Genomic DNA, 22,382 nt, shown 5'->3' with positions numbered 1-22,382 from the left:
CAAAATAGACGTAATTAAATACTTGTGTAAAATATTTTTACATCATCAATACATTAAAATTGTTTTTTATTAAGAATTGTAATGAAATTAGGTACAGAAGAATTTTCTGAGTTTATATAATTTTTTTGTATTTTATTTTAAGGTTTAAAATTTTTAATATCATCTCATAAAATTATTTTTTTAATAAAATTAAAATTAATTGATTCCAAGAAAGTATGTACTCCAAAGTTTTACACACGTGACTTATTCCATGCCTATATGTATGATTCTCCCTTTGTACTAAATATTTTTACAAAACCAATAAATTTTAAAGTATTTTTATATTTCTCCTATATAATTTTCTATAATATAATTGTCACTTATATTTTAGATTAATAAATTAATTTAGCAAATATAAGTATGATGATAGTGAAATTTTGAGAGAGGAAAAAGGAAATATGATTGGGATTATTTAAACCAAACACACTACTTAATTATCAATTAGTAATCTGATACTAGTAGCTAGAGTAGTTACCAGATCTTATACTTGTATCCAGAAAAGGAGGGAAGAAAATTACAAGACCAATTAAATAATAAATATACGTGGTTATACAATATAATAAAGCAAATACATATACATAATCATATATAAACATACACAACAAAAATATTAATCAACTATATAGTCACTTGATAAGATCTTACAGCAGTTAAAAGGAGTTAAATTACTATACACATGACTAATTATAAAAAAAAATTAAACTCACATTCAATTGGAATGAGAGTTTAAAATACTTTTATAGAATGTGTATAGAAATTAAACTCAATTAATGAGTTTGGGTTGTTGTTGATGTTGTCCGTGGTGAGGGATAAAGACAACACATTCTTCACATTTGACTGTTTGGTGTTGTGGACGACAACCATGATGATTTGTGTCACGTGACAGCGAACCACCATAACCAATTCCAACCAAACTTTTGGCTTTCAACGCCTCCATTTCCCAATCGGTGTTATACACAACAAGAAGGATGGAAACAACACAAGCCACCTGAGCCGATAGCAATCCATAACACATTCCCACAAACCCTAATTCCCAAATAAACCCCAAAACAATTGCCACGGGTGCCCCAACCAAGTAGAAAGAATAGAAGTTGATTCCAGCTCCAACCCCAGGCCTAGCACTCCCTCTAAGGATTCCAACGCTTGTTGTTTGTGGACAATTTGCAATCTCACATAATCCAATTATGGGCAAAACCGTAATTGTAAGTTCCAACACTTCACTATCACTTGTGAAAACCCTACCCCATTCCTCTCTCCCTAGAGTGGTCCATAATAATCCCAACACTGAGCTTGCTAGTGCCATTCCTATGGCCACCATCGTGGACAAGCTCGCCCTTTCGGGTTGACCCGCGCCCAGTTCGTTTCCAACCCGAGTGGAAACGGACGCGCTCAGCGCCATCGGCAGAGTGTACATCAACGAAGTTGTCTGTATCACTATGCCGGCGGTTGCCAGAGCCACACGCGGGTTATAAAGATAACCCGCTAGAATCGTCATTAGCTCGTACCACCACCATTCCAAACACACGCCAAGACAACTTTGTATCGAAAATCTTATCAACATCCCCCATTCTTTGCGACTCAAAGTTGTTGGACAGGAATTATTGAAGATAGCATCACCATGGACAACCTTTTGAGATTGTGACAAGGGACAAAAAAGCGACAACGACGACGAATCTTTATTGTTGTTTGAGATATTTGTGTATACCATGTATGATAGAAGAAACAAAAGTGTGTTGAAATTTGCGACAAAAGCCGAAACCGCGATCCCGGGAACACCAAGGTTGAGTTTGAAGGTGAAGAAAGCGAGTACTGGAACATGTATGAGAATGGAGAAGAAAGTGGACCACATTAGAGGCCAAGTTGTACCTTTGCTACGTAGAAAAATACGTATAGGGTGAAGGAAGCTATTAGCAATGAGGTCAGGGATAGAATAGAAGCAATAGACGCTTGCAATTCGTGTTATTTCAGAATCTTGATGGAGGCAAAGCATCAAAGGTTCAAGCTTTAGCCACAAGATTGAAATGGGTAGGGATGCTAGGAGTAGCATTAGGATGGTTCGTTTCATTGTGATGGAGACTAAGGAGAAGTTTCTAGAACCGAAGGCTTGGGTGCAAAGCGGCTCCATGCCCATGGCTAGGCCTGAGAGAACGGAGTAGCCGGTGATGTTTGTGAAGCCGATGGCTAAAGCACCACCGGCTAACTCGAGGCTCCCGAGCCTTCCCATGCATACAACCATGATCATGTTCTTGAGGTATCCCACTAGGCTCATGGCTGCTATTGGGAAACCTATGTCTGCCATTCTCTTTACCTCATCCACTACCTGCTCATGATCAAGAAAAAAAAAACATAATTAACTTTAATTAGTGTTTTAAACACTTAAATTCTTATAATTGAAATACTTATTCTATTGTCCTTATTGGACTTTAATAATTGCAACGTCATTTTGTTATTTGATATAATCATGTTTGTGAGTCATAAAGAATTATAATTAACTTTTTTTTTACTTTTTAATATATTTATTTATTTTTAATTATTATTAAAATAAATAAATAATTTTAAATATAATTATAAATATTACATATATAAAATTATCGGTATTAAATTAGATAAGATAATTTTGTATTATTATTTTTTTAGTATTACTCTTTTGATAAATAGTAAAACTTGTGTGCAACAAAAACAAATCATGGCCGGAGAGTAATCACCACTTCCCACCTCTTTGTCCTACAGACACTTTCTATTTTTGTTTATCTCACTTTGTATTTATATTTTCTATTTTTGTTTAGAAGACTACTAGAGTTTCGAAATGTCACTATACTTCTTATGGTTTAAATAAAATGAGATGAAAATTTTGAATAAAGAAAAAGTAAAAAAATGAGTTTATTGACAAATAAATTTGTACCATATTTCTTCTCCAGTCAATAGTCAAACCGTAATCTTTTTTACAAAAAATTCAAAACTATTTGTGTATATATATATATATATATATAATGAAAAGGGTAAATTAAAGAATGAAAATGAAGAAGAGAATTAGTGATACCTCTGCGGTTGTAGGGTATGGCTTGGAGGTTTTCTCGACGGCAACCATATCTTAAGGAAGGCTCTAGTTTTTCTCTTTCTTTGTTTTATGATAGTGGATGTGGATATGTTTGTGTCACAGGATATTATAACAGTCTCTGAGAAGCACAAAAAATTAAATTGGAAGTGTGTGGAATGAAGAGGGGACCATAAAAAGTGTAGTGAGAGAAGAGGGGAACAATAAGCAATAAAGTGTGTTAAGTTTGTGATGATGTGCGATGTTGAGAAGAAAGCAATAAAGAATAACCCTTTATATAAGGTCTTGGAGGGTGCATGGTGGGGTATCTTAACGTTAGCAACATTGCTGGAATTATATTCATTAAATTTAAAGAGCCTATATATAATGATTTCAAAAGCCTAAACTAATACGACATTATTATTTGAAGTGTGTCATGAAATTAGTTCTTCAAATAATTATATTTCTAATAAAATATTTATACACAGCTCTAAATATACAATGATGTAAAGTATTATCCCAATAATATAAAAAGCTCAACAATTATAGTCCAAAAATATTAGGGGCCAATATTTATTTGCCTTTTATATTTATTTTATATTTAAGTTAATACTAATTATTTTTAATATTTTTAATACTTAATTTGTCTAATAGTTTTAATACTCATAGTTTTATTAATGTAGGATAATCAAACTCGGATATTAAATTAAAATATTTTGAGCTATATTGAGAGGTGATGATGAATTACATCATGGCCATATATATACATATATACAAATTAATTATATGTCACTTTACTCACTCAAACGTTCTTATATACAAGAAGTGGAATTGTTCAATCTCAATCACTAGCTAGAAGATGAGTTGTTCCATTCACTCATATAATGTATAAGAGACATATAAAGTTATTTGCACAAATACATTAATTTAATTTGTTCATCACTACTCCTCTATATTATTATAAATAATTACTAGAATGAAGATAATTAAGACGTAGATTTAAAAAATTATAAATCTTTTATGATTTCCATTAAGTAAACAATGATATATATATATATATATATATATATATATCTTTGCGTTAAAAATATAATCGTTCATATACCTTTCTTTATCAACTTAAAATTAAAAAAAAATAATATCATAACATGATATCAAAATTTCTATGACCAAAGAATCTAAAATTCGATCTTTGTTAAATTTCAAAACAAAAGAAAATAGCATAAGACATAAAAAAAAGTTTATAAAAAGAATAACGTGCACAAAAATTTAGTTTAATATGTTAGAAGAAGTGAGATGATTATCATTCTCTCCATATGCTTACGTTATGTGTACACCAAAATCAGCAATCAGTATAAAATAAATACTGAAATATAAATACATTATGAAAATAAATTAAACCACATATATATTTATACATAAATACATTGATAACTAATTTTAGTGGCTGATTTTAATGTATAAATAGTATTTTTCATATTTAATTAATTAGAAATAAACAAAAAGGATATGCATATATAATTGGAGAATAGGAATTAAGAATATGCGAGTAGCTGGCTAGGTAATATAGTGGTGCAATGGTGCACTAAAAAACCTTATTTAAACCGTGCGATATATACATGAATGAATAGGAATACCTAAAGTTCTCTTCTATCTTAGTCCATCTTTGTCACTTTTCCAAATATGAAGAGGCATAAGCACATTCTCTGCTCCATAAGAATTACACATATGCTGTATTACCACAAGTTTCAACTTCACGTTTTAAAAAGAAGGTGTTGCTAATTTGTGCATGTGCTCCCAGAACTCATTGCTATTGCATTGTGTATACTGAGATCATGTTTGGCGAATTTTGGGCGCTTACGAATTGTTCGATGGAACTCACACTGTGACACACTCCTAATAATAATAATATATATCTTTTCGGAAACAAAACTTCTGCCTACTATTCTTCTTCTACTTATTTCCACTCAATTTTTTATACATATAATTTCTCATATCATATTCTTAATAATCTATTTTATACATGTGGTAGTAAATATCACCATTATAGTTCTTGCACAACATATGTATGCTTTACAGGTTCGATATAACTCTTTTGACCTAATGCTTGCTTATAAAAAAAATTACGTGAATAATTTTATGAATCTTTAGAATTATAGTCAAGTGAAATCAACTAGTTGAAAAATAGATTTATTATAAAAAATTGCTAGTTACAAATTGATGATTACAAAATACCAAAATTACTGCCCCTAGCATTCCTCTTATTGTTATTACTACTTTATCTCTAATAATTTTTCACATGCGTGAGATATAAAATTAAAAAAAATCTAAAGAACCAATTATAATATAATAAGAAGAATAATGGTAGGGACCAACAATTTTAGTGTTTTGTAACCATCAATTGACCATCAATAATATTTTTAATGGTGTGAATTTACATTTAATAGTATCTAATGGTGAGAGATTTATCACTTTTGTTTTGATAGTTAAGTGCTAGCCAAAAAATACAAAAGTTGCTCGCCCTCTAGACTTTTCCTAACAATAATATATTTAATCGTTTTTATTGTGTTTATATTCTATTTTTTCTGTTTAAAAAATCAAATGGAAAAATGCGAATAACAAAAAAAATTTAAAACCGTTTTGTCGTAAAAATATTACATATCATAAATTTTGTAAGTAAATTATTAGGAGGCAAACAAATAATTTTATACCAAAATTTAATTTGATCAATGAAATTATTGTAAACATGCTTAATTTGAATTTAATTTTAATATATTGATAGTGTAAATTTTTTTATATATTTATTTTTTAATAATTATATATATAGTTAAAATAAAAAATAATTATTTTATATATGTGATAATATATAATTAAATATATATATGTATAAAATTATTTTATTATTATTTTAAGTTATAAAGTTCTAAAACGGTAAACTTAGCTATTAGAATCAATTAAAATTTGTAGGTTATTTAAATTCCCAACCATCTAAATACAAATATAAATTAATGTGGTTGTTATTTTCTGATAAACCTTGTTAAGTAAAACACTAGTAAGTCATATCTCAATGTGACATGTGCATTGATGACTAGTAACTAAGAAGTGACAATGACTACTTTAAAATTTGTGAAAATATAGATAACTGAATATGAAGAATTCGCACCGGTGTAATGGATGTAGATGTAAACAAAAGTCTATATGCCTGTAAAAATTGTATTTGGATTGTATTATACTATCTAAATTAGAGATAATTAGTACCCAAAATTTGGGTATAATAATTTTATATTTGCTATAATCTTATCTTAGTTCAAAATTAACAATAATTATAATTATTAAATAAAATTATCAAATCTTAAAATATTTAATTATATATTGTGTACTCCTTTTGTAGGAGTACTTTAGCCATCATATCTGAACAAGATCATTGGATCCACGTAATAATAAAATACTTATTGAATTGATAATATTTTAAAATATTTAATTTTAAATTATTTTACTATTTAAAATAATATTTTTAAAATAAACAATGTTATATATCGATAAAAAATTAATTACTATATATATATATAAGTGTTATTTAATTTATTTTTAATATATATTTATATTTTTATATATATTTTATATAAATAATTAATATTTTATGTATATCTAACATAATTATTTTAGAATAACTATAGATAACTTTAATATACCACAAGAGTATTTGTTGAAATAGAATGGTAAAAAACTAAAAATCTTGTTACCTATTCTAAAGATGTGACTGCTGATATTTATATAATGATAATAATTAAAATATAAATACAAATATATTATATTAAATATTTTTAATAAAATATATCAAATTATGTAATTATTTTTATATAAAAATAATTTTGTATGAATATTAAAAAAAATTATTATAGAAATATTCTATCACATGAATGAATAGAGATGGGGAATAATAATTGCGTAGCTACTGATGGAGAGTCACCCCAACTAATTGATGGATTTTTTTAAACTTTATTTTTTTTAAAAATTATGTAAATTATAATTTGTTATCATATATTGTTTAAAATAAAATAAGAAAGAATATGTTAAAAATATTATATAATAAAATATTATATTTTACAATATTATTTGAAAAAATTAAAATATCTCCTCATTACATAACATATTACATTATAGACTACTACGTGTTAATATATAAAAAAATACAAAAATTAATAAAATTATATACAAAATGAAAATTTAAGGATTATTTCAAAATTTTAAAACCAGAGGTATACAATTTCATAATGAAAACCTTGATTATATTAAAACTTTATTTATAGACTTATATATATTATCCTTCATCTACATAAACATATAATTAAAAATAAATACCTTGCTATATATTATTTTTAATTAATATTCATTTTCGGTTTGTAGGGACTTTGAAATTTGAAATTAATTACAGTATTGGGAGATAGGTCCACATCAAAAAACAACAGAAAGTTTAACTAATAAAAATTAGATTGTATTGTAAGCAAAAAAAATATCTTCCTTTAATAATATTATATATATATAATATATGTATCACATGTTAATTTTTGGAGGCAGGCAAGATATTTTATGATGGGATATATATAGATCCAAAAAATCACATAACTTGCTTGAAGCCACCTCACCACACCTTTTTCATTGGAGCAAACACCTTGTCCTCAAAAAGCAATTTGCTATTCTAATTCATTCATATTTGTAACGTTGTTCCCCACCATGCATTTTATATCTCTCCATTTACCTTGCCCATAAAAATATTTTTATACAAAAATAATTAAATAAATTATTTAATATAATATATATTTATATATTAATTATTATTTGTATATAAAAATATCTTTACGTGAATAATTACGGTTAGATAGAGAATTTTTATTACATAAAAGAATTGAAGCTCACTAGTCTCTTATTAGCTTCCATCATGGTGATTCGATGATGTGATCCTATATACCACACATGTTCCTTAATAGGTTACGGTTCAATAAGACAGGAAAAGGTGGTTTCACACAAGTGAATCCATTAACATATATTCACTCAAAATTTAGACTTTGACAAAATCTTGGTCATGTCTCGTTCACCACGTACGTTTGACATGCCAATCACTTTTCTTTAACAGGCAGAGAATTTTCTTTTTTTTTTTAAATTGTAAATAAAATACTGCTCATGAGATTGGCGAACTAATTAAAATTACGTGATTATTCAAATGAAAATAAAATGTAAATATTATAGCTAAAATGAACATGTGTTATATATCTTCACATGTGAGTCGTAGTCATTTTAAAACTATCAGCGTATAAGTGTCTATCAACTAAACTATTATATTTTGATTATTTTTTTTCTAAAATTAAGTGTTTAATTATAAAATAAAATAAAATATCAAAAAGCAACTTTTTTTTACTATTTTCCTTTTTTCCATCATTATTTTTTCTGTTTGTGGCGCAATGAGAAGTTGGTGAAGACGGTGACATACAAAATATACAAGATTTGAATAATGTAACGCATTTGGTGCTAACCCTAGCTATAAGCTGCATGGCTATAATGTGCATGCGTCTTTTCTTGTTCTTTACGACTAAATAATGTTGAATATTGACAAAATTCACTTCAAATTAGGCATGCCTATTTACTTTCAAACTCCATGAACGCCGTATTAGAGGGCTTTAGAAAATCAACAACCTCCCTTTAAGACTCAACACTTGTATGCTTCATTGTTACCCACAAAGTACTAATAACTTTGCTTTTACTTTTATAATTTATTTGTTCATATTTCAAACAGTACATTATTAATGCACCGAAGACTTTTACCAATTAAGAATACTCAATTTCATGCTTCCTTACGGTCTTGCCTTCCCCTTTTCATATTAATTTTGTTTTTTAATATGTGAGTTCTTTACTTATTTTACTCCCATGCTAGCTACACTAGAAGGATCTTTCATAGATTTCCTTTTATGAGAAAGAAATTTAGTACAGTACAGTTCACACTCTCTGTACCATGTTCTTTTATCTTGGTACACAAGATTCGCATAAAATACTTTTCTAGATTGCATTGTATTAGTTGTCTGTTTACCTAACCAATTTGAATCAGTGGTGTGGTTAGTTTATTCCTTCACTTAAGTTAGTGTTATGTTGAAAGTTTAAATTTTATTTTGTGCATTTAGTAATTTATTGGCCAAAAAAATTTTTTAAATGAAACTCAGATTTATGGCAGACTAATCATTAAGTTGTCGAATTGAGAAATAACGTGCGAAAAAAAGTTGGCTACTTACCTAACCACACAATATGTGTATGGCCATTATTTGTCTTGGTGCATGCCTAACATAAATTATTGGAAAATTATTAATCCAGTTAGTACTTTGCGCGCTTTGTTATTTATGCCTTGGAATATAATAAAGAGCAATGCTAGGGGCCAACAACATTTGTGATTGGTAGCTATTAATTAGCTATCAATGATAATTTGATGGTGTGAGATTGGTGTGAGATTTCATCCAATGGCTCACCTTTCTCTACTGGTTACATACTGGTCAAAATGCAATAAAATTGCTGACCCCTAAACTTTTCCTATAATAAATTCCCAGGGATTAAAAGAGAAGAGTAAATTTGGAGGAGCACTGGATATTATACCGGTAGTAGTTTTGATGTATATTGTTATTGCCTTATTGGATAGAAGGAATAATGGGGACTATTGAAAATGGTAGACATGTGTAACATGATTCTTTGAACTAAATTGAATAGAAATTAATTACTACCTTAATTTGATTCAAAATAAAAATTAATTGTAAAAAAAAGAGTTAAAAATTAAAAAAAAATATTCGGTCGAATTATTCGATTTTTAATTTAACAGTTTTAAAAAAATAAAATATAATTTTTAAAAAAATATATTACATATATATAAATATAAGTTTTTTTATATTTAATTTAATTATAAATAACTCTCGGTTGAATTTTTAAATTTGTATTTTTATCAACTCAATGATTAATTAGGTTTTCATAACCTTGCGTGTATGTCTTATATTTCTATCATTTTATTAAAAGGTGAGCGAAGCAAAGAAAAAAAACACACGAATAGATGGAATTGAGAGAAAAAAAATAGAATTGACATAAACTCAATCTACATTGAAAGAACTCAACTAACTATTGCTATGGCAATAAGCTTATATAGTGCTAATTCAATTCTAATTAACTACTTTTAGATGACAATAATAATAACAAACTCACCAATTAATCTACTTAAGTTATATTCTACTATGTGTTGCTACATTATATGTATATGAATCTGCACAAGGTTCTCTATCAAGTAATACCCTCCCTCAAATTGGGAGTGTAGATGTCCAATAGTCCTAACTTGCAGTGAAGTGTTGAGAAAACAGCAGGAGACAACGGCTTTGTCAACAAGCCAGCTACTTGTTCTTTGGTCGAGATAGGCATCAAATGAATAAATCCTTCAATGAACTTGTCGCGTACCACATGGAAATCCACCTCAATATGCTTGGTTCTTTCGTGAAAAATTGGGTTGGATGCAATGTGAATAGCTGATTGGCTATCACAAAAGATACTGATGAATTTAGTTAGAGGCATTCCAAAGTCCTTCATCAAGTATCTCAGCCAGATAACCTCTTTGGTGGCTGTAGTTAAGACTCTATATTCAGCCTCAAAGGAGCTGCATGAAATAGTATGATGCTTCTTGCTTTTCCAAGAGATCAAAGCTGGCCAAGATAAAAGCAATAGGCAGAAGTTGAACGTCGTGTGTCTAGGCAAGCTGCCCAGTCAGAATCAGAGAAGCCTGTTATGCATAAATCAGTAGAAGTAGGAAAGAACAATCCCTGAGCAGGTGTAGATTTCAGGTATTGCAAGATTCGAAGAGCAGCGTGTAGATGCAAGCTTGTCGGTTTGTCTAAGTACTGGCTAAGCCGACTAATGGCATAGCTAATGTCTGGTCGTGTGTTGGTCAATATAACAATTTACCTACTATCTTCCAATATTCAGTTGAATCGAGCAAAGGAGTTTCACTATCCTTGCTCAACTTCACACTATAATCCATAGGTGTAGAGATTGGTTTCCAATCGACAAAGCCATAGTGTAAGCATGCCTACAATATACTTCCTCTGGTACAACGTGATCCCTTTATCTGAACGTGCTACTTCCAATCCGAGAAAAAATTTCAAGTCTATAATATCCTTGATTTTGAACCGATCATTCAAGACACTTTTGATTATGTTGATCTCAAGAATGTCATCTCCGACCAGTACTAAATCGTCCACATAAATTAACACTGCAGTAAAACCAGTTTCATATTTTTTGTTGAAGAGGCTATAATCAAAACGGCACTGCTTGTAGCCAAGCTCTAATAAAACAGATTTGAGCTTGTTATTCCATTGTCTACTGACCTGCTTTAATCCATAGAACAACTTCTCTAGCTTGCACACTTGTCCCTTGCCAACATTCAGCCCTGGTGGAGCAACCATATATACCTCTTCATCAAGATCTCCATAAAAAAACGCAGTGTTCACATCTATTTGCTTCAAGTACCAGTTTTTTGCTGCTGCTAATCCAAGTACCATTTGAAGGCTTGTTTGCTTTAGGACTGGACTAAAAGTGTCTCTGTAATCAATGCCAGGGACTTGTGTGTAACTCTTGGCAATTTTGACGTGCCTTATGACGTTCTACAGATCCATCGGGGTTGTATTTCACCTTGAAAACCCATTTTTATCCTATATCTTTCTTCCCAGGTGGCAAAGAGGTGATCTTCTAAATCTTGCTTTTATCAAGTGAATCAAGTTCAGATTTATTAGCTTTTTTCTAACAAAGTTGAGACATAGCCTCCTCATAGTGCATGCTTGGACTCAGTATTTGTGAATAATGCAATAAAAATACTCTATGATTTTTAGAAAGTTCCTCATATGACAAAAATTAGATAGAGGATACTTACAGTAGGTATTGACGGAAGAGATGGCCTTGGTGATGAGATTTAAGCACTGATAGAGTTGAAGATAAGAAGGAGGTCTTTTTATTCTCGAGGTCATTCTTTGCACATTCTGCTCAACAATAGGTATTGTAGTAATTGTTTTATTATTAGCATTAGTGTTAGAGATAGTAAGTGGTGGTGAATTGTGAGAAAGCTCAATTGGTATTGAGTCTGCATTATGAAAAATATCATTATGTGAAGAATGACTAGTGAGTTCATACTCCTTTGGGTATGACTCAAGATTAACTAAATTTTGGTGTGTTGTGTGTATATTAGAGGGTACATGAGGTTGAAAAATGTCATATGAAAGGGGTCAATACTCATGGATTGTTGCCGATTAGATGCAGTTGTAGTTAAGGAGTCAGTTTCATGAGAAAAGGAAAAGTGATCTTCATAAAAATGTACATGTCTCGGAATAAAAATTTGTCTAGTTTTTAAGTCCATGAGCACATAGCCTTTAACACCCTCCCTGAATCCTAAAAATACTGATTTTCGAGCTCTCGAATCAAGTTTTGATCTATTTGAGGTGATGGTGCTAGAATAAGCTAAGCAACCGAATACTGGGTCGAGAAATCAGGGGTGGTGTTATGAAAGATTGAAATGGTGATTGATTGTTTAGAAAAGTGTTTGGAACCCGATTTATGACATAAACTGAATGAAGGACAGCAAAATTCCAAAAATATTTTGGGATTCCAGATTGAAAGAACAAACTTCTTGTGACAACTAAAATATGTTGATGCTTCTGCTCAATAATTCCATTTTATTGAGGGGTCTCAACACAAGAAGTTTAGTGTATTATTCCAGTTTTAATATAGTAAGTTTTCATTGAAAATTCTGGTCCATTATCTGTTCTAATGTACTTTACTTAGCTGCTGAACTGAGTTTTTGCAAATTGAACAAAAATTTTTACTATTGTGCTAGCTTCAGCTTTGATTTTTATTAGATGAGTCTAAGTGAATCTAGATTTGTCATCCACCATTGTTAGAAAGTATTGTGGCTAGCAATTGAAGGAATTACAAGAGGTCCCCATATATCAATATGAAGAAGTTTAAATATGCTTGCTGAAATAGTATTGCTGTTTGAAAAACTCAATTTCTTTTGCTTTGAAAAATGGCATGTATCACATGGATCAATTTTTGTGTTACAATCTATAAAAAGAAAAATAGATTATTTCATTACATGGAGTCTTTCAAAAGGTAAATGTCCTAACCTAAAATGCCAAATATTTATTCCTTTTATTATTTTTGACTTTGGCAAGGTAAGAATGCTTGTTGTTTGTGCAAAGTTAGGCCTCACTGTTTCATTATTCAGTGTGTAAAGTTCTTCACAAGCTCTAGCTACTCCAATTACTTTCTCTAAGTTGGTATCCAGTATCTTACATTTTTGGTCATCAAAATTCATATGACAATGCAGATGTGATGTGGCCTTGGAAACAGAAATTAGTTTGAAATTAAAGGAAGGGATGTATAATGCATCAACAAGGTAAAATTCATTTGTGAATATGATAGTTCCAGCAATTTTGCTAATGGCTAATGCACCATTAGGCACTTTTACAAGGATTGGAGCTATCTCATGATATGTATGAAAGTCATTGAGTGAGTAAGAGACATGGTCAGTTGCCCCATGTCCATTACCCATGATGTAAATTTCTTATTTGAAACATTTAATGTGAGAATGTTTGATGTGAAATGCATAATATGTACCAACTTACCTGAATGAAGTGTTGGCAAAGGCTCTTTGTGAGGATCAGCACTGTGACTTGGTTTTTGCGCTTTCTTGTTGAGAAGTGCTAATAAGGCTGATTTTTGTTCAAGGTGTGAAATCAAAACTTATTACATCACTATCATATCCACTATAAGGGTTTCTGAGATTCTCATTGCTTCCCTCATATTCAAATTCAGCTGCTCTTATGTTGGTGAATGTTGTATTATATCTTTGCTTAAGATGTGGTGGCAATTCATGTTTTTTGTAGCATGTATCAATAACATGTCCCATCTTGTTACAATGTGAACATTGCATCTTGTCTCTGTCTCTCTGTCCTCTTCCAAAGCCTGGATTTCTGCCTCATCTGTCCCTCCCTCTCCCTCTGTCTTGAGAGGCCTCTACAGTGTTCAAGAGGGTGGCAGGTTGAGTGATTGTCTGAACTATCATTTTTGGTTGAGACAAAATCTAGGCTTTGAAACTATCTCTCTTGTTATGTGAGAAGAAAGAAAATAATGTTGACGTTTGGGAGCAGATCCATGAGCATGACTTGTGACCTAACCCATCATATTGTTCATTCAATCCTCTAAGAATTTGAGTAACCTGATCTTCAATTCTAAAGTTCCTTATGACTCCTAGTCCACAATTGCAATTTCTTCCACACTCGAATGATGGAATTGCTCTAAAGTTGTCCATATCTTCCCATATTGTCTTCAATTTCGTGAAGTACACGGTCACACTCATTTCTCCCTGCTTAGTTTCATATAACTCTTCTTGTAGCTCAGCAATTCGGAAGCGGTCACTTTGGTAGTACATGTGTTTTAAGTCTTCCCAAAGATCCAGTGCTATAATGTTCTAACTCACACTTTTGGCAATGTCAGATTCTAGTGAACGATTGATCCACGCAACTACATATGTGTTATATTGTTCCCATGCCTCAATTAGGGGATCGTGCTTTTCTGGCTTATCTAAACTACCATCAATAAGCCTAAGTTTGTTCTTTAATTTTAGAGCAAGATTCATAGCTCTACTCCAATCTTCATAGTTCCTTCCGTTCAGAATTTCATGAGTTATGGATATACCTGAATTTTCGGAGGGATGTAAGTAAAAGGGACTCGTAGGATCTTGGCTTGGTCCTCCGTTGTTTTTGTCGGTGATAAGCCGGAGGAAGGTGAGGATGACATCAAGTCATCATGGCCCTTATTTGTTTATGTGCGCTTGAATTGCAGAAAGTTGATTAAAAAATACTGAAATTCCTTGAGGATCGAGGTTCTCCAATGGGGATCGTGCTTCTGGTTGTGCAATTCCGCAAACTGGTTCCATCAATGCACGCTAACTAGCGATTCAGAACTTGCGTTTATGATTATCAAGTCTGAATGATTAAGCCCCTTCTTCAATCTCAATCCCTTGGAACACTCTTCGATCTCCACACTCACCACACTATGTTAAAAGGTGAGCGAAGTAGAAAGAGAACACACGAATAGAAGGAATTAAGAGAAGAAATGAAACTAACATAAACTCAATCTACAGTAAAAGAACTAAAATAACTATCGCTATGACAACAAGTTTATATAGTGCTAATTCAATTCTAACTAACTATTTTTAGATGGTAATAATAATAACAAACTCAATAACTAATCAACTTAAGTTATATTCTGTTGTAGTATGTGTTACTGCATTATATGTATATGAGTTTGCACAAAATTTTCTATAAAGTAACACATTTTATAGTAAAAAAATTTTAGAATTATACATATTCTTTCAAAGTTATCCCTTTCAGAATAGTTTTAAACTTTTTCATTCTCTTCTTTAAACATATTTTTCTACCTAATGTCTGGACTCATCATGGTATTGTCTAATTAATTAGAACAACAACCAAACTATACCGGCTATATATATAGAAGGGATGAAATTGTTTGAATTTAAGAGTGAAGTTTTTAAGTTCCACATATATAGATATATAAATTTAGATAATGTGATGTGTATACATTTGACAAAATTCCTAATTAAATTCATTAATACCCCTTGGTCAAAATATAATGTTTGACTGACACGATCATTCCTCCGCAATCTGTTATTTCAAACTGAAACATTTCAAAAAGTTTTAAAAATATGTGTATGCATGTTGTGTATGCACTACAACAAATCCTTAAGATAGCGACGGTTATTTTGCGGCGGTTTTGTAAATGTGCCGCGAAAAGACAAATTGCGGCACATATAGCGGCGGCTAAAGGTTGGGCTGCAATCAGGACGACATTTAGCGGCGGTTTTGCTAAAACCGCCGCTATATTGTTGTAAGGTTAACATTTCGCGGCGGTTTTCTTCAAACCGCCGCTATATTGCCGGTCAGGTTTGTATTTCGTGGCTTCTTTTCGAAAACCGCCGCGATATGTCCGCCGGTGACTTCTTGTTAGGCATTTTGCGACGGTTACTTTTAAACCGCCGCAAAATGCGTATTACCACATATTGCAATGTTTTCTTTAGTAATAATCATTTGGGTATAATCTAGTTAAGTAAATACTACTATTTTAAACTATATATGTTTAAATCATTGTTACTTAAACTTGTAACACTTTTTCTACATTCGTTTTACATAAATAAAAAGTTCACAAGTTAAATAAGCTATATATGTTAACTCATGTGAACAAATTTACCAATAAGATTTTTTGTTTACTTTATTGGCATTTAAATTTGCATTCAAATATGGATGTAAAAGAAGAAAATAAAATCATATTATGGGCTAATTAAAAATCAAACATTTTTTAGAAAATATTTTATTTTTGATAATTTATAAAAAATATTTATAATTATTGTTTTTTATTTATGATTGAATATACTCTTTATTGAATTTATTATGGATATTATTAGATGTACTCTTTATTGTACTCTTTATATATGCTTGGATCATATATAAATAGACGTAAATTAATTCGATCTACTATGGTCCAAAATTAATTCGAATTACTAGGGACGACCTAGCGTGCATAATTTGAATCACCCTGGTTCGAACTACCATAAGACTATATGCAAGCATAATTCAAATTGGATAAATTCCAATTACAAGCATTACTATTAATTCGAATAGGACTAATTCAAAGTAGTGTTTGTTTGTCTAATTCAAATGAGACTGATTCGAATTACATAAGAATATGCTTCTGGGAGATCCTGGTAATATTTTTCAATTTGGTAGAATTGTGTAATTTAATCCTCCATTTGATTTAATTGTGAATTTTACCCAATATATAAGGTGCCTATAATAACAATGATCAGATATATAAAGTATACAACAAAAATCTGTGTGGCAATTAAATGTGTTCATATGATATATATAATTATTAGCGCTATATACATCGAAGAGACATTTGGTTTGGTGGTAACATGACATTGTTAAAGCTTTTCTTTCCTCCAGGTTCCAAGTTCGAGCCCTACCTTCTTCGTTTGTGGAAGGCTTTACAAAGTTGATGGAGGTTCCAAGTTCGAGCCCTACCTTCTTCGTTTGTGGAAGGCTTCTACAGTGATCCACACGCTGTGGGTCTAATGGTGGAAGCGCGGGAGGCTTTACAAAGGTTCCAAGTTCGAGCCCTACCTTCTTTGTTTGTGGAAGGCTTCTACAGTGATCCACACGCTGTGGGTCTAATGGTGGAAGCGCGGGAGGCTTTATCCACACGTTGTGGGTCTAATGGTGGAAGCGCGGGTTTAACGATTGAGTCAGTTGGACCACCGGACGGTCCGATTCGATTCTAATAACTATGAACGGAAATACTAAAATTTGGCGGCGGTTTAGAACCGCCGCAAAACAAATGTTGTTTTCGTTTATTTGTTATTTAGCGGCGGTTGCAAACCGCCGCAAAATTGATAGATGTTTAGCGGCGGTTATTCCAGCGGTTGACTAAAACCGCCGCTATCCATTTTGCCGCGCCCTATCTTCCGGCGTTTCATAAAACCGCTGCGAAATGTTTCGCGGCGGTTCAAAACCGCCGCTAAACGGCTCCAGGAACCGCCGCTAAATGGCGTTTTTGTTGTAGTGATGTGTGTTGCTGAGTGAGTGGTGTCTTACTAATTTTCTTTTCAATGAATTATATTATATAATTTAACATGAATTAATATAGTAATTTAGGTTTATTTAGGAATAATGAACAATTTGAAAATAATTCAAATTAAGAATTTCGAGAATTAAATAGTAAAACTATTAGTTCAATATTTTAACTGAGACTGACACTTAAGGTTAATTATTTATTATTTATTTTTTTGTATTTATGTATTCCTTGCCCAATTGCTTTATATATCAATCTTTTGTAGTTATATGTTCTATTTTTTAAAAAATTTAATTGGTTTAATTTTTAACGCATAATGTTAAAAAATTATACCAATTTGAGTTAGTCTATTAATTAGTTTATTATCCGTTTAAGTAAGTATGTAATAACTCATTGGTCAGCAACAGATCTTTAATTAGAGTTTAGATTCGTGGCAGAATTTTTTTTAGTTTGTCGAATTAAAAAATACCGTAAAAAATAAAAAATAAATGTTAAAAAAATAATTATTAACTCGTTTTTCAAAGGAAAAAAAAGAGAATATAAGATGAACCAAATTCTAATTCTCTTATTTAAAATTTAATAAGGAGTAATATCCAAAATATTATTGAACAGCCTATTAAATAATTTTACTGAGCAACATTATATTAAAAATTAGATTTCTTCAAAATTTATTTCAAATTTGACATTGATAATTTTAATTTTATGAAATATCAAGGAGCACATCTAACAGTATCAAAGTCTCAAAGACCTTGAGGACACCAAAAAAAAAGTCTCAAAGACCTTGACTTTAACATATAAGATATAATATAATGCAATTATTGGCTTAAGATATACTTTTATAGATCATGTGTTATTAACTTTTCATTATATTATTAGGTTTAGTTTATTAGTATTTCTTGAGTCGCCCTCCTCTATGGAATTCCTGGTTCCACCATTGATGATAATGATGATAAAATATAGATATTTAAAAAGAAATTGTGTATGAAACCTCACAGGCTCACACCATTCCTTGAATGTGGTACAAATAGATATAGTAGATATATGATTATTACTCATCGTTAAGCTTAAAAATCAAGGACCATGCATGTGCAATATAGTTGCACCAAATGACCTATGGAAATTGAATAATCAATATCCTCAGCAGTAATAATCAATTAATTAGATCCCCACACAAAATAATCATGTCGACACAATTTGCACCTCTTTCATAACTTTTATCCAATATAAAATATCTAATTAAGATGGGATTCTACACCTTCCAAAATTAAACCAATCCGATCATAACACTTAAGTGGATGCGTCAAAGTGTCACACATCTCTCATGGGATTCCTTGAACATTTAGAATGATATGAAATGATGTAACTAAAATGTGATATATACACCCTCGTTAATGTCCCAAAATGTTGGTCACTACTGTTTCAAAAAATTCGAACAACCGACACCTTTTTCTCTTTTACTCCCTCTATGAATGGAAAGGGTTGCAAGTTTCTTCCATCACTTCTCATCAAAGATTCAAAGTTTAATTGACTAATAATCGCTTCAACATTTGGTAAAGAGAGATAGACAGATAGATATCAATAACCAATTACATTATATTTATATGGGCCTCACTCTAAAGATATAAGATATTAATTAATCCACTTAATTAATTAGCTAGCACCATTCTAAATCAATTTTTTGATATTTTTGAATAGATTCTATCTGTCCATGCCACCACTTGCTTGTTCATTGCTTTTTGGATGTCTCCTTGCTAGTAGTGAGTTAGTTCTTAAATAAATAAATAAACACAACAACAAAATAGCTATTAGTATGCTATCAAACTAGTACTATATAACTATATTTTACCCTTCTTTTCAATGGTGAATACAAACTTAACCAGTACATAAGTTTAATTTGGTCTCAAACAAATTATATTTATTTGTTGCTGAACGGGAAATTCTCCATTCCACATACATGTAGTCTTCTTACAAAGTTGGTTCAAATTAAATATTTTTAGAAGATGAAACAAGAAGAAGATCTCTTTTTATCCTTCTCATCAAGAACATGAACAAATAATGACAATCAAAGAGATTTAAAGACTAAACAACTCTTAAAACCACAAGATCAGAATGTATAATTTTCTTTCTTTACTTTGTATGCATAAAGAAGTTACCTCTTGAAATTTAGTTTATGCATTTAGTTTTATTTCCTAACATGTATTAAAACTTTCGTAATGTTAGGGAGACAAAAAAACAGTCAGAACTTATCTTATTTAATATTCATTAATTGTTACAACAATTAATGAATACTAAATAAAGCAAATTTTAACTGTTTTTGGCTAATTTTTTTTTGTTACCAAATATTTTCGTAAAACTTTGCTCTTATCAAGTTATATAAATATTATTTTATGTATGATGAAAATGTTTCTATCATCTAATGGCTTTCAGTTATAACTTCATGTGAAGTTGACTGCACCTGAGTTTTCACCTTCATGTATATGTTAATTTTATTGATGAACACATGAACAATTTGATCTTGTACTTTCTGTGTATGACCTTTATTTAGATCCTTTCAAATAATTGTTTGATAAAGGATTAAACCAAGGCATTTTCTTTTTTCATGAATTTTATTATTATTTACAAACAAGGCTTTACTTGTTTGTAATGATAAAGATAAACAAGTTGTTTGCAAAGTAGTTGATAGTGGAAACAAAAACTTTTAGGAAGAAAACACAAAACAAGGAGGGAAAGCCCATAGGTGTGTGTATAGACCAAGGCCATGATAGCTATCAGCCTTCCAATATGTCAAATTGATGCATCTTCTATGTTCTATGAACAATAATTTACTAGGACAAAGGAGTTTGTAGCTTTAAATTCCAAATGGTCTTATGAAATTTTAAGGATTTGTAAGAATGTGAAATTGGACTTTAATATATAACTGCTGAAACAAAATATACACAAGACATAAAAAATTGACTCATCACTTGAAACAAAGTGATGAGAAACAAAAAAGGTACAAGAGAATCAAATGATCCCAAAGCTAAGAAAGACTAACACTATGTGTGTGTGTAATTCGAAATAGCTCCTTAAAAATGCAAAGAAAACAAGGGATCGGAAAATATTACATGGTTGCTTCAACTGTCATTGTATTAATCGGTTTATCTATATTGTATATCACTCAAAACACTCAACCATACATTGCAATAAAACATCTAGAAAATAGAAATAATAACCATGCATCTTGAGATTTTTTTATTCAAATATAAAAAATTTCCGTAATTTTCAATTAGGGTTAAAATAGAAGTTTCTTAAAGTAGAAGCTACCAAATAATTCCAAGTTTTATTATTATTCACATATTTTATTTTATGTCAATTATTTATTTTATTTTATATTAACATAAATATCAATAAAAAAATATTTTTTCTAAAATTTAAATAAAATATAAAAAAATTGATAAGAATAAAGTTCTAAATTTTATGTTTAGTTTTTTTTTTTTTTACCAAAGATAAAGAGATTCGAACCCGCAAACTCTTAGATGAGTATGTGAAGACTATGCTTAGTTTAAATTTAAGAAAACTACATCTTTAAACACTTATAAATTTAAGATGAAACAATTTTTTTTTATATATTATTATGGGCCTTTTGATTTTTTAAAAAAATTAACCTAACTTATAATTTTCTAAGATAGCATAGAAGCTTAGACTTAGGTTTTTTCAAAAAAAAAAATGGTTCTCTTGTTTCAGAATCGTCTTAAATTGTTGTGACAAACATATTTTGATAACATTTAAAATATATAAATAATATTAAGATCACATTTTTTAGTAGTATCAAACTAAAAAAAATATTTATTAGAGTATTTATTACTTAATAAGACACAAACTAATCCAACTTTAAATATTTAGTAGTATCAAACTAAAAAAAATAAGTTGTCTTAGAATATTGAAGATAGAGTTAATAGAATTATTAAATAATAAATACTCATGACCTAAATACATCAACAATTTGAATACAGGGGATACGAACGATGTGTAGTTGACTTTTAGTAATTTTTTTTATAAAATATGTTAATTTTGAAATGTTTATTTTTATTATGTAAAATTGAATTTTCAGATTCAAATTATCGCACTAAATTAGAGTTTGAAAGGTTGAATTTTAAATTCTATAAATAACTTTTAAATCTAAAAAAAATCGGCTACAATATCGACTAAGCATCTATACCATGAAAGATCTACTTATAAATTGTTGTTTTTTATTGAACTAAAAGATTGAATTACTACTAAAATAAATACATGACAAATCTTTTATCATCAAGATTATTTGTCCAGTCTGTATCTGTAGAAATAAAGCAATACTCAGTGTTGTTAGTAAATTGAATTCCATGGTTTGCCACGGTTGTTATATGGTATGTGTCACACAAGAAAATATGAATGATATTTAATTTTGAGGTTTAAGTTAAACAAAATTTTTAACATATAACAATTGTTATCTTGTTAAAATTTAATTCTATACCAAAAGTAAAAGTAACTAAATAATATGGCTAGGGATTCGTTACTCCTACTTTTATGTGGGAGTAACATTAACCATCATAAAAATATTTATAAATAGCACTCTGTTTTT

The 22,382-nt window shown here is 30.0% G+C and overlaps 1 protein-coding gene across 1 annotated transcript; it reads right to left on the bottom strand.

Annotated features, from left to right (window-relative positions):
- Positions 1–603: 603 nt before the first annotated feature.
- LOC112796412 (protein DETOXIFICATION 55) lies at positions 604–3,352 on the bottom strand. The gene is made up of 2 exons (XM_025838843.3): positions 3,080–3,352; positions 604–2,359 (listed from the first exon to the last, which is right to left on the bottom strand). Exons 1-2 carry the CDS (start codon positions 3,125–3,127, stop codon positions 803–805), a joined length of 1,605 nt encoding a protein of 534 aa, XP_025694628.1. The 5' UTR covers positions 3,128–3,352; the 3' UTR covers positions 604–802.
- Positions 3,353–22,382: the final 19,030 nt, after the last annotated feature.

Source organism: Arachis hypogaea, chromosome 4 (assembly GCF_003086295.3).
Source record: "Arachis hypogaea cultivar Tifrunner chromosome 4, arahy.Tifrunner.gnm2.J5K5, whole genome shotgun sequence".
Lineage (NCBI taxonomy): Eukaryota > Viridiplantae > Streptophyta > Magnoliopsida > Fabales > Fabaceae > Arachis > Arachis hypogaea.
The sequence above is the reverse complement of the archived record's forward strand: the minus strand, read 5'-3'. Positions and strand labels throughout refer to the sequence as shown.

Bases quoted from the DNA above. Each gene is read 5' to 3' on its own strand.
- LOC112796412 (XM_025838843.3), bottom strand. From the start codon at position 3,127: ATGGTTGCCGTCGAGAAAACCTCCAAGCCATACCCTACAACCGCAGAG. The intron at 2,360-3,079 runs GTATCACTAATT...GATCATGAGCAG, and splicing joins CATACCCTACAACCGCAGAG to GTAGTGGATGAGGTAAAGAG.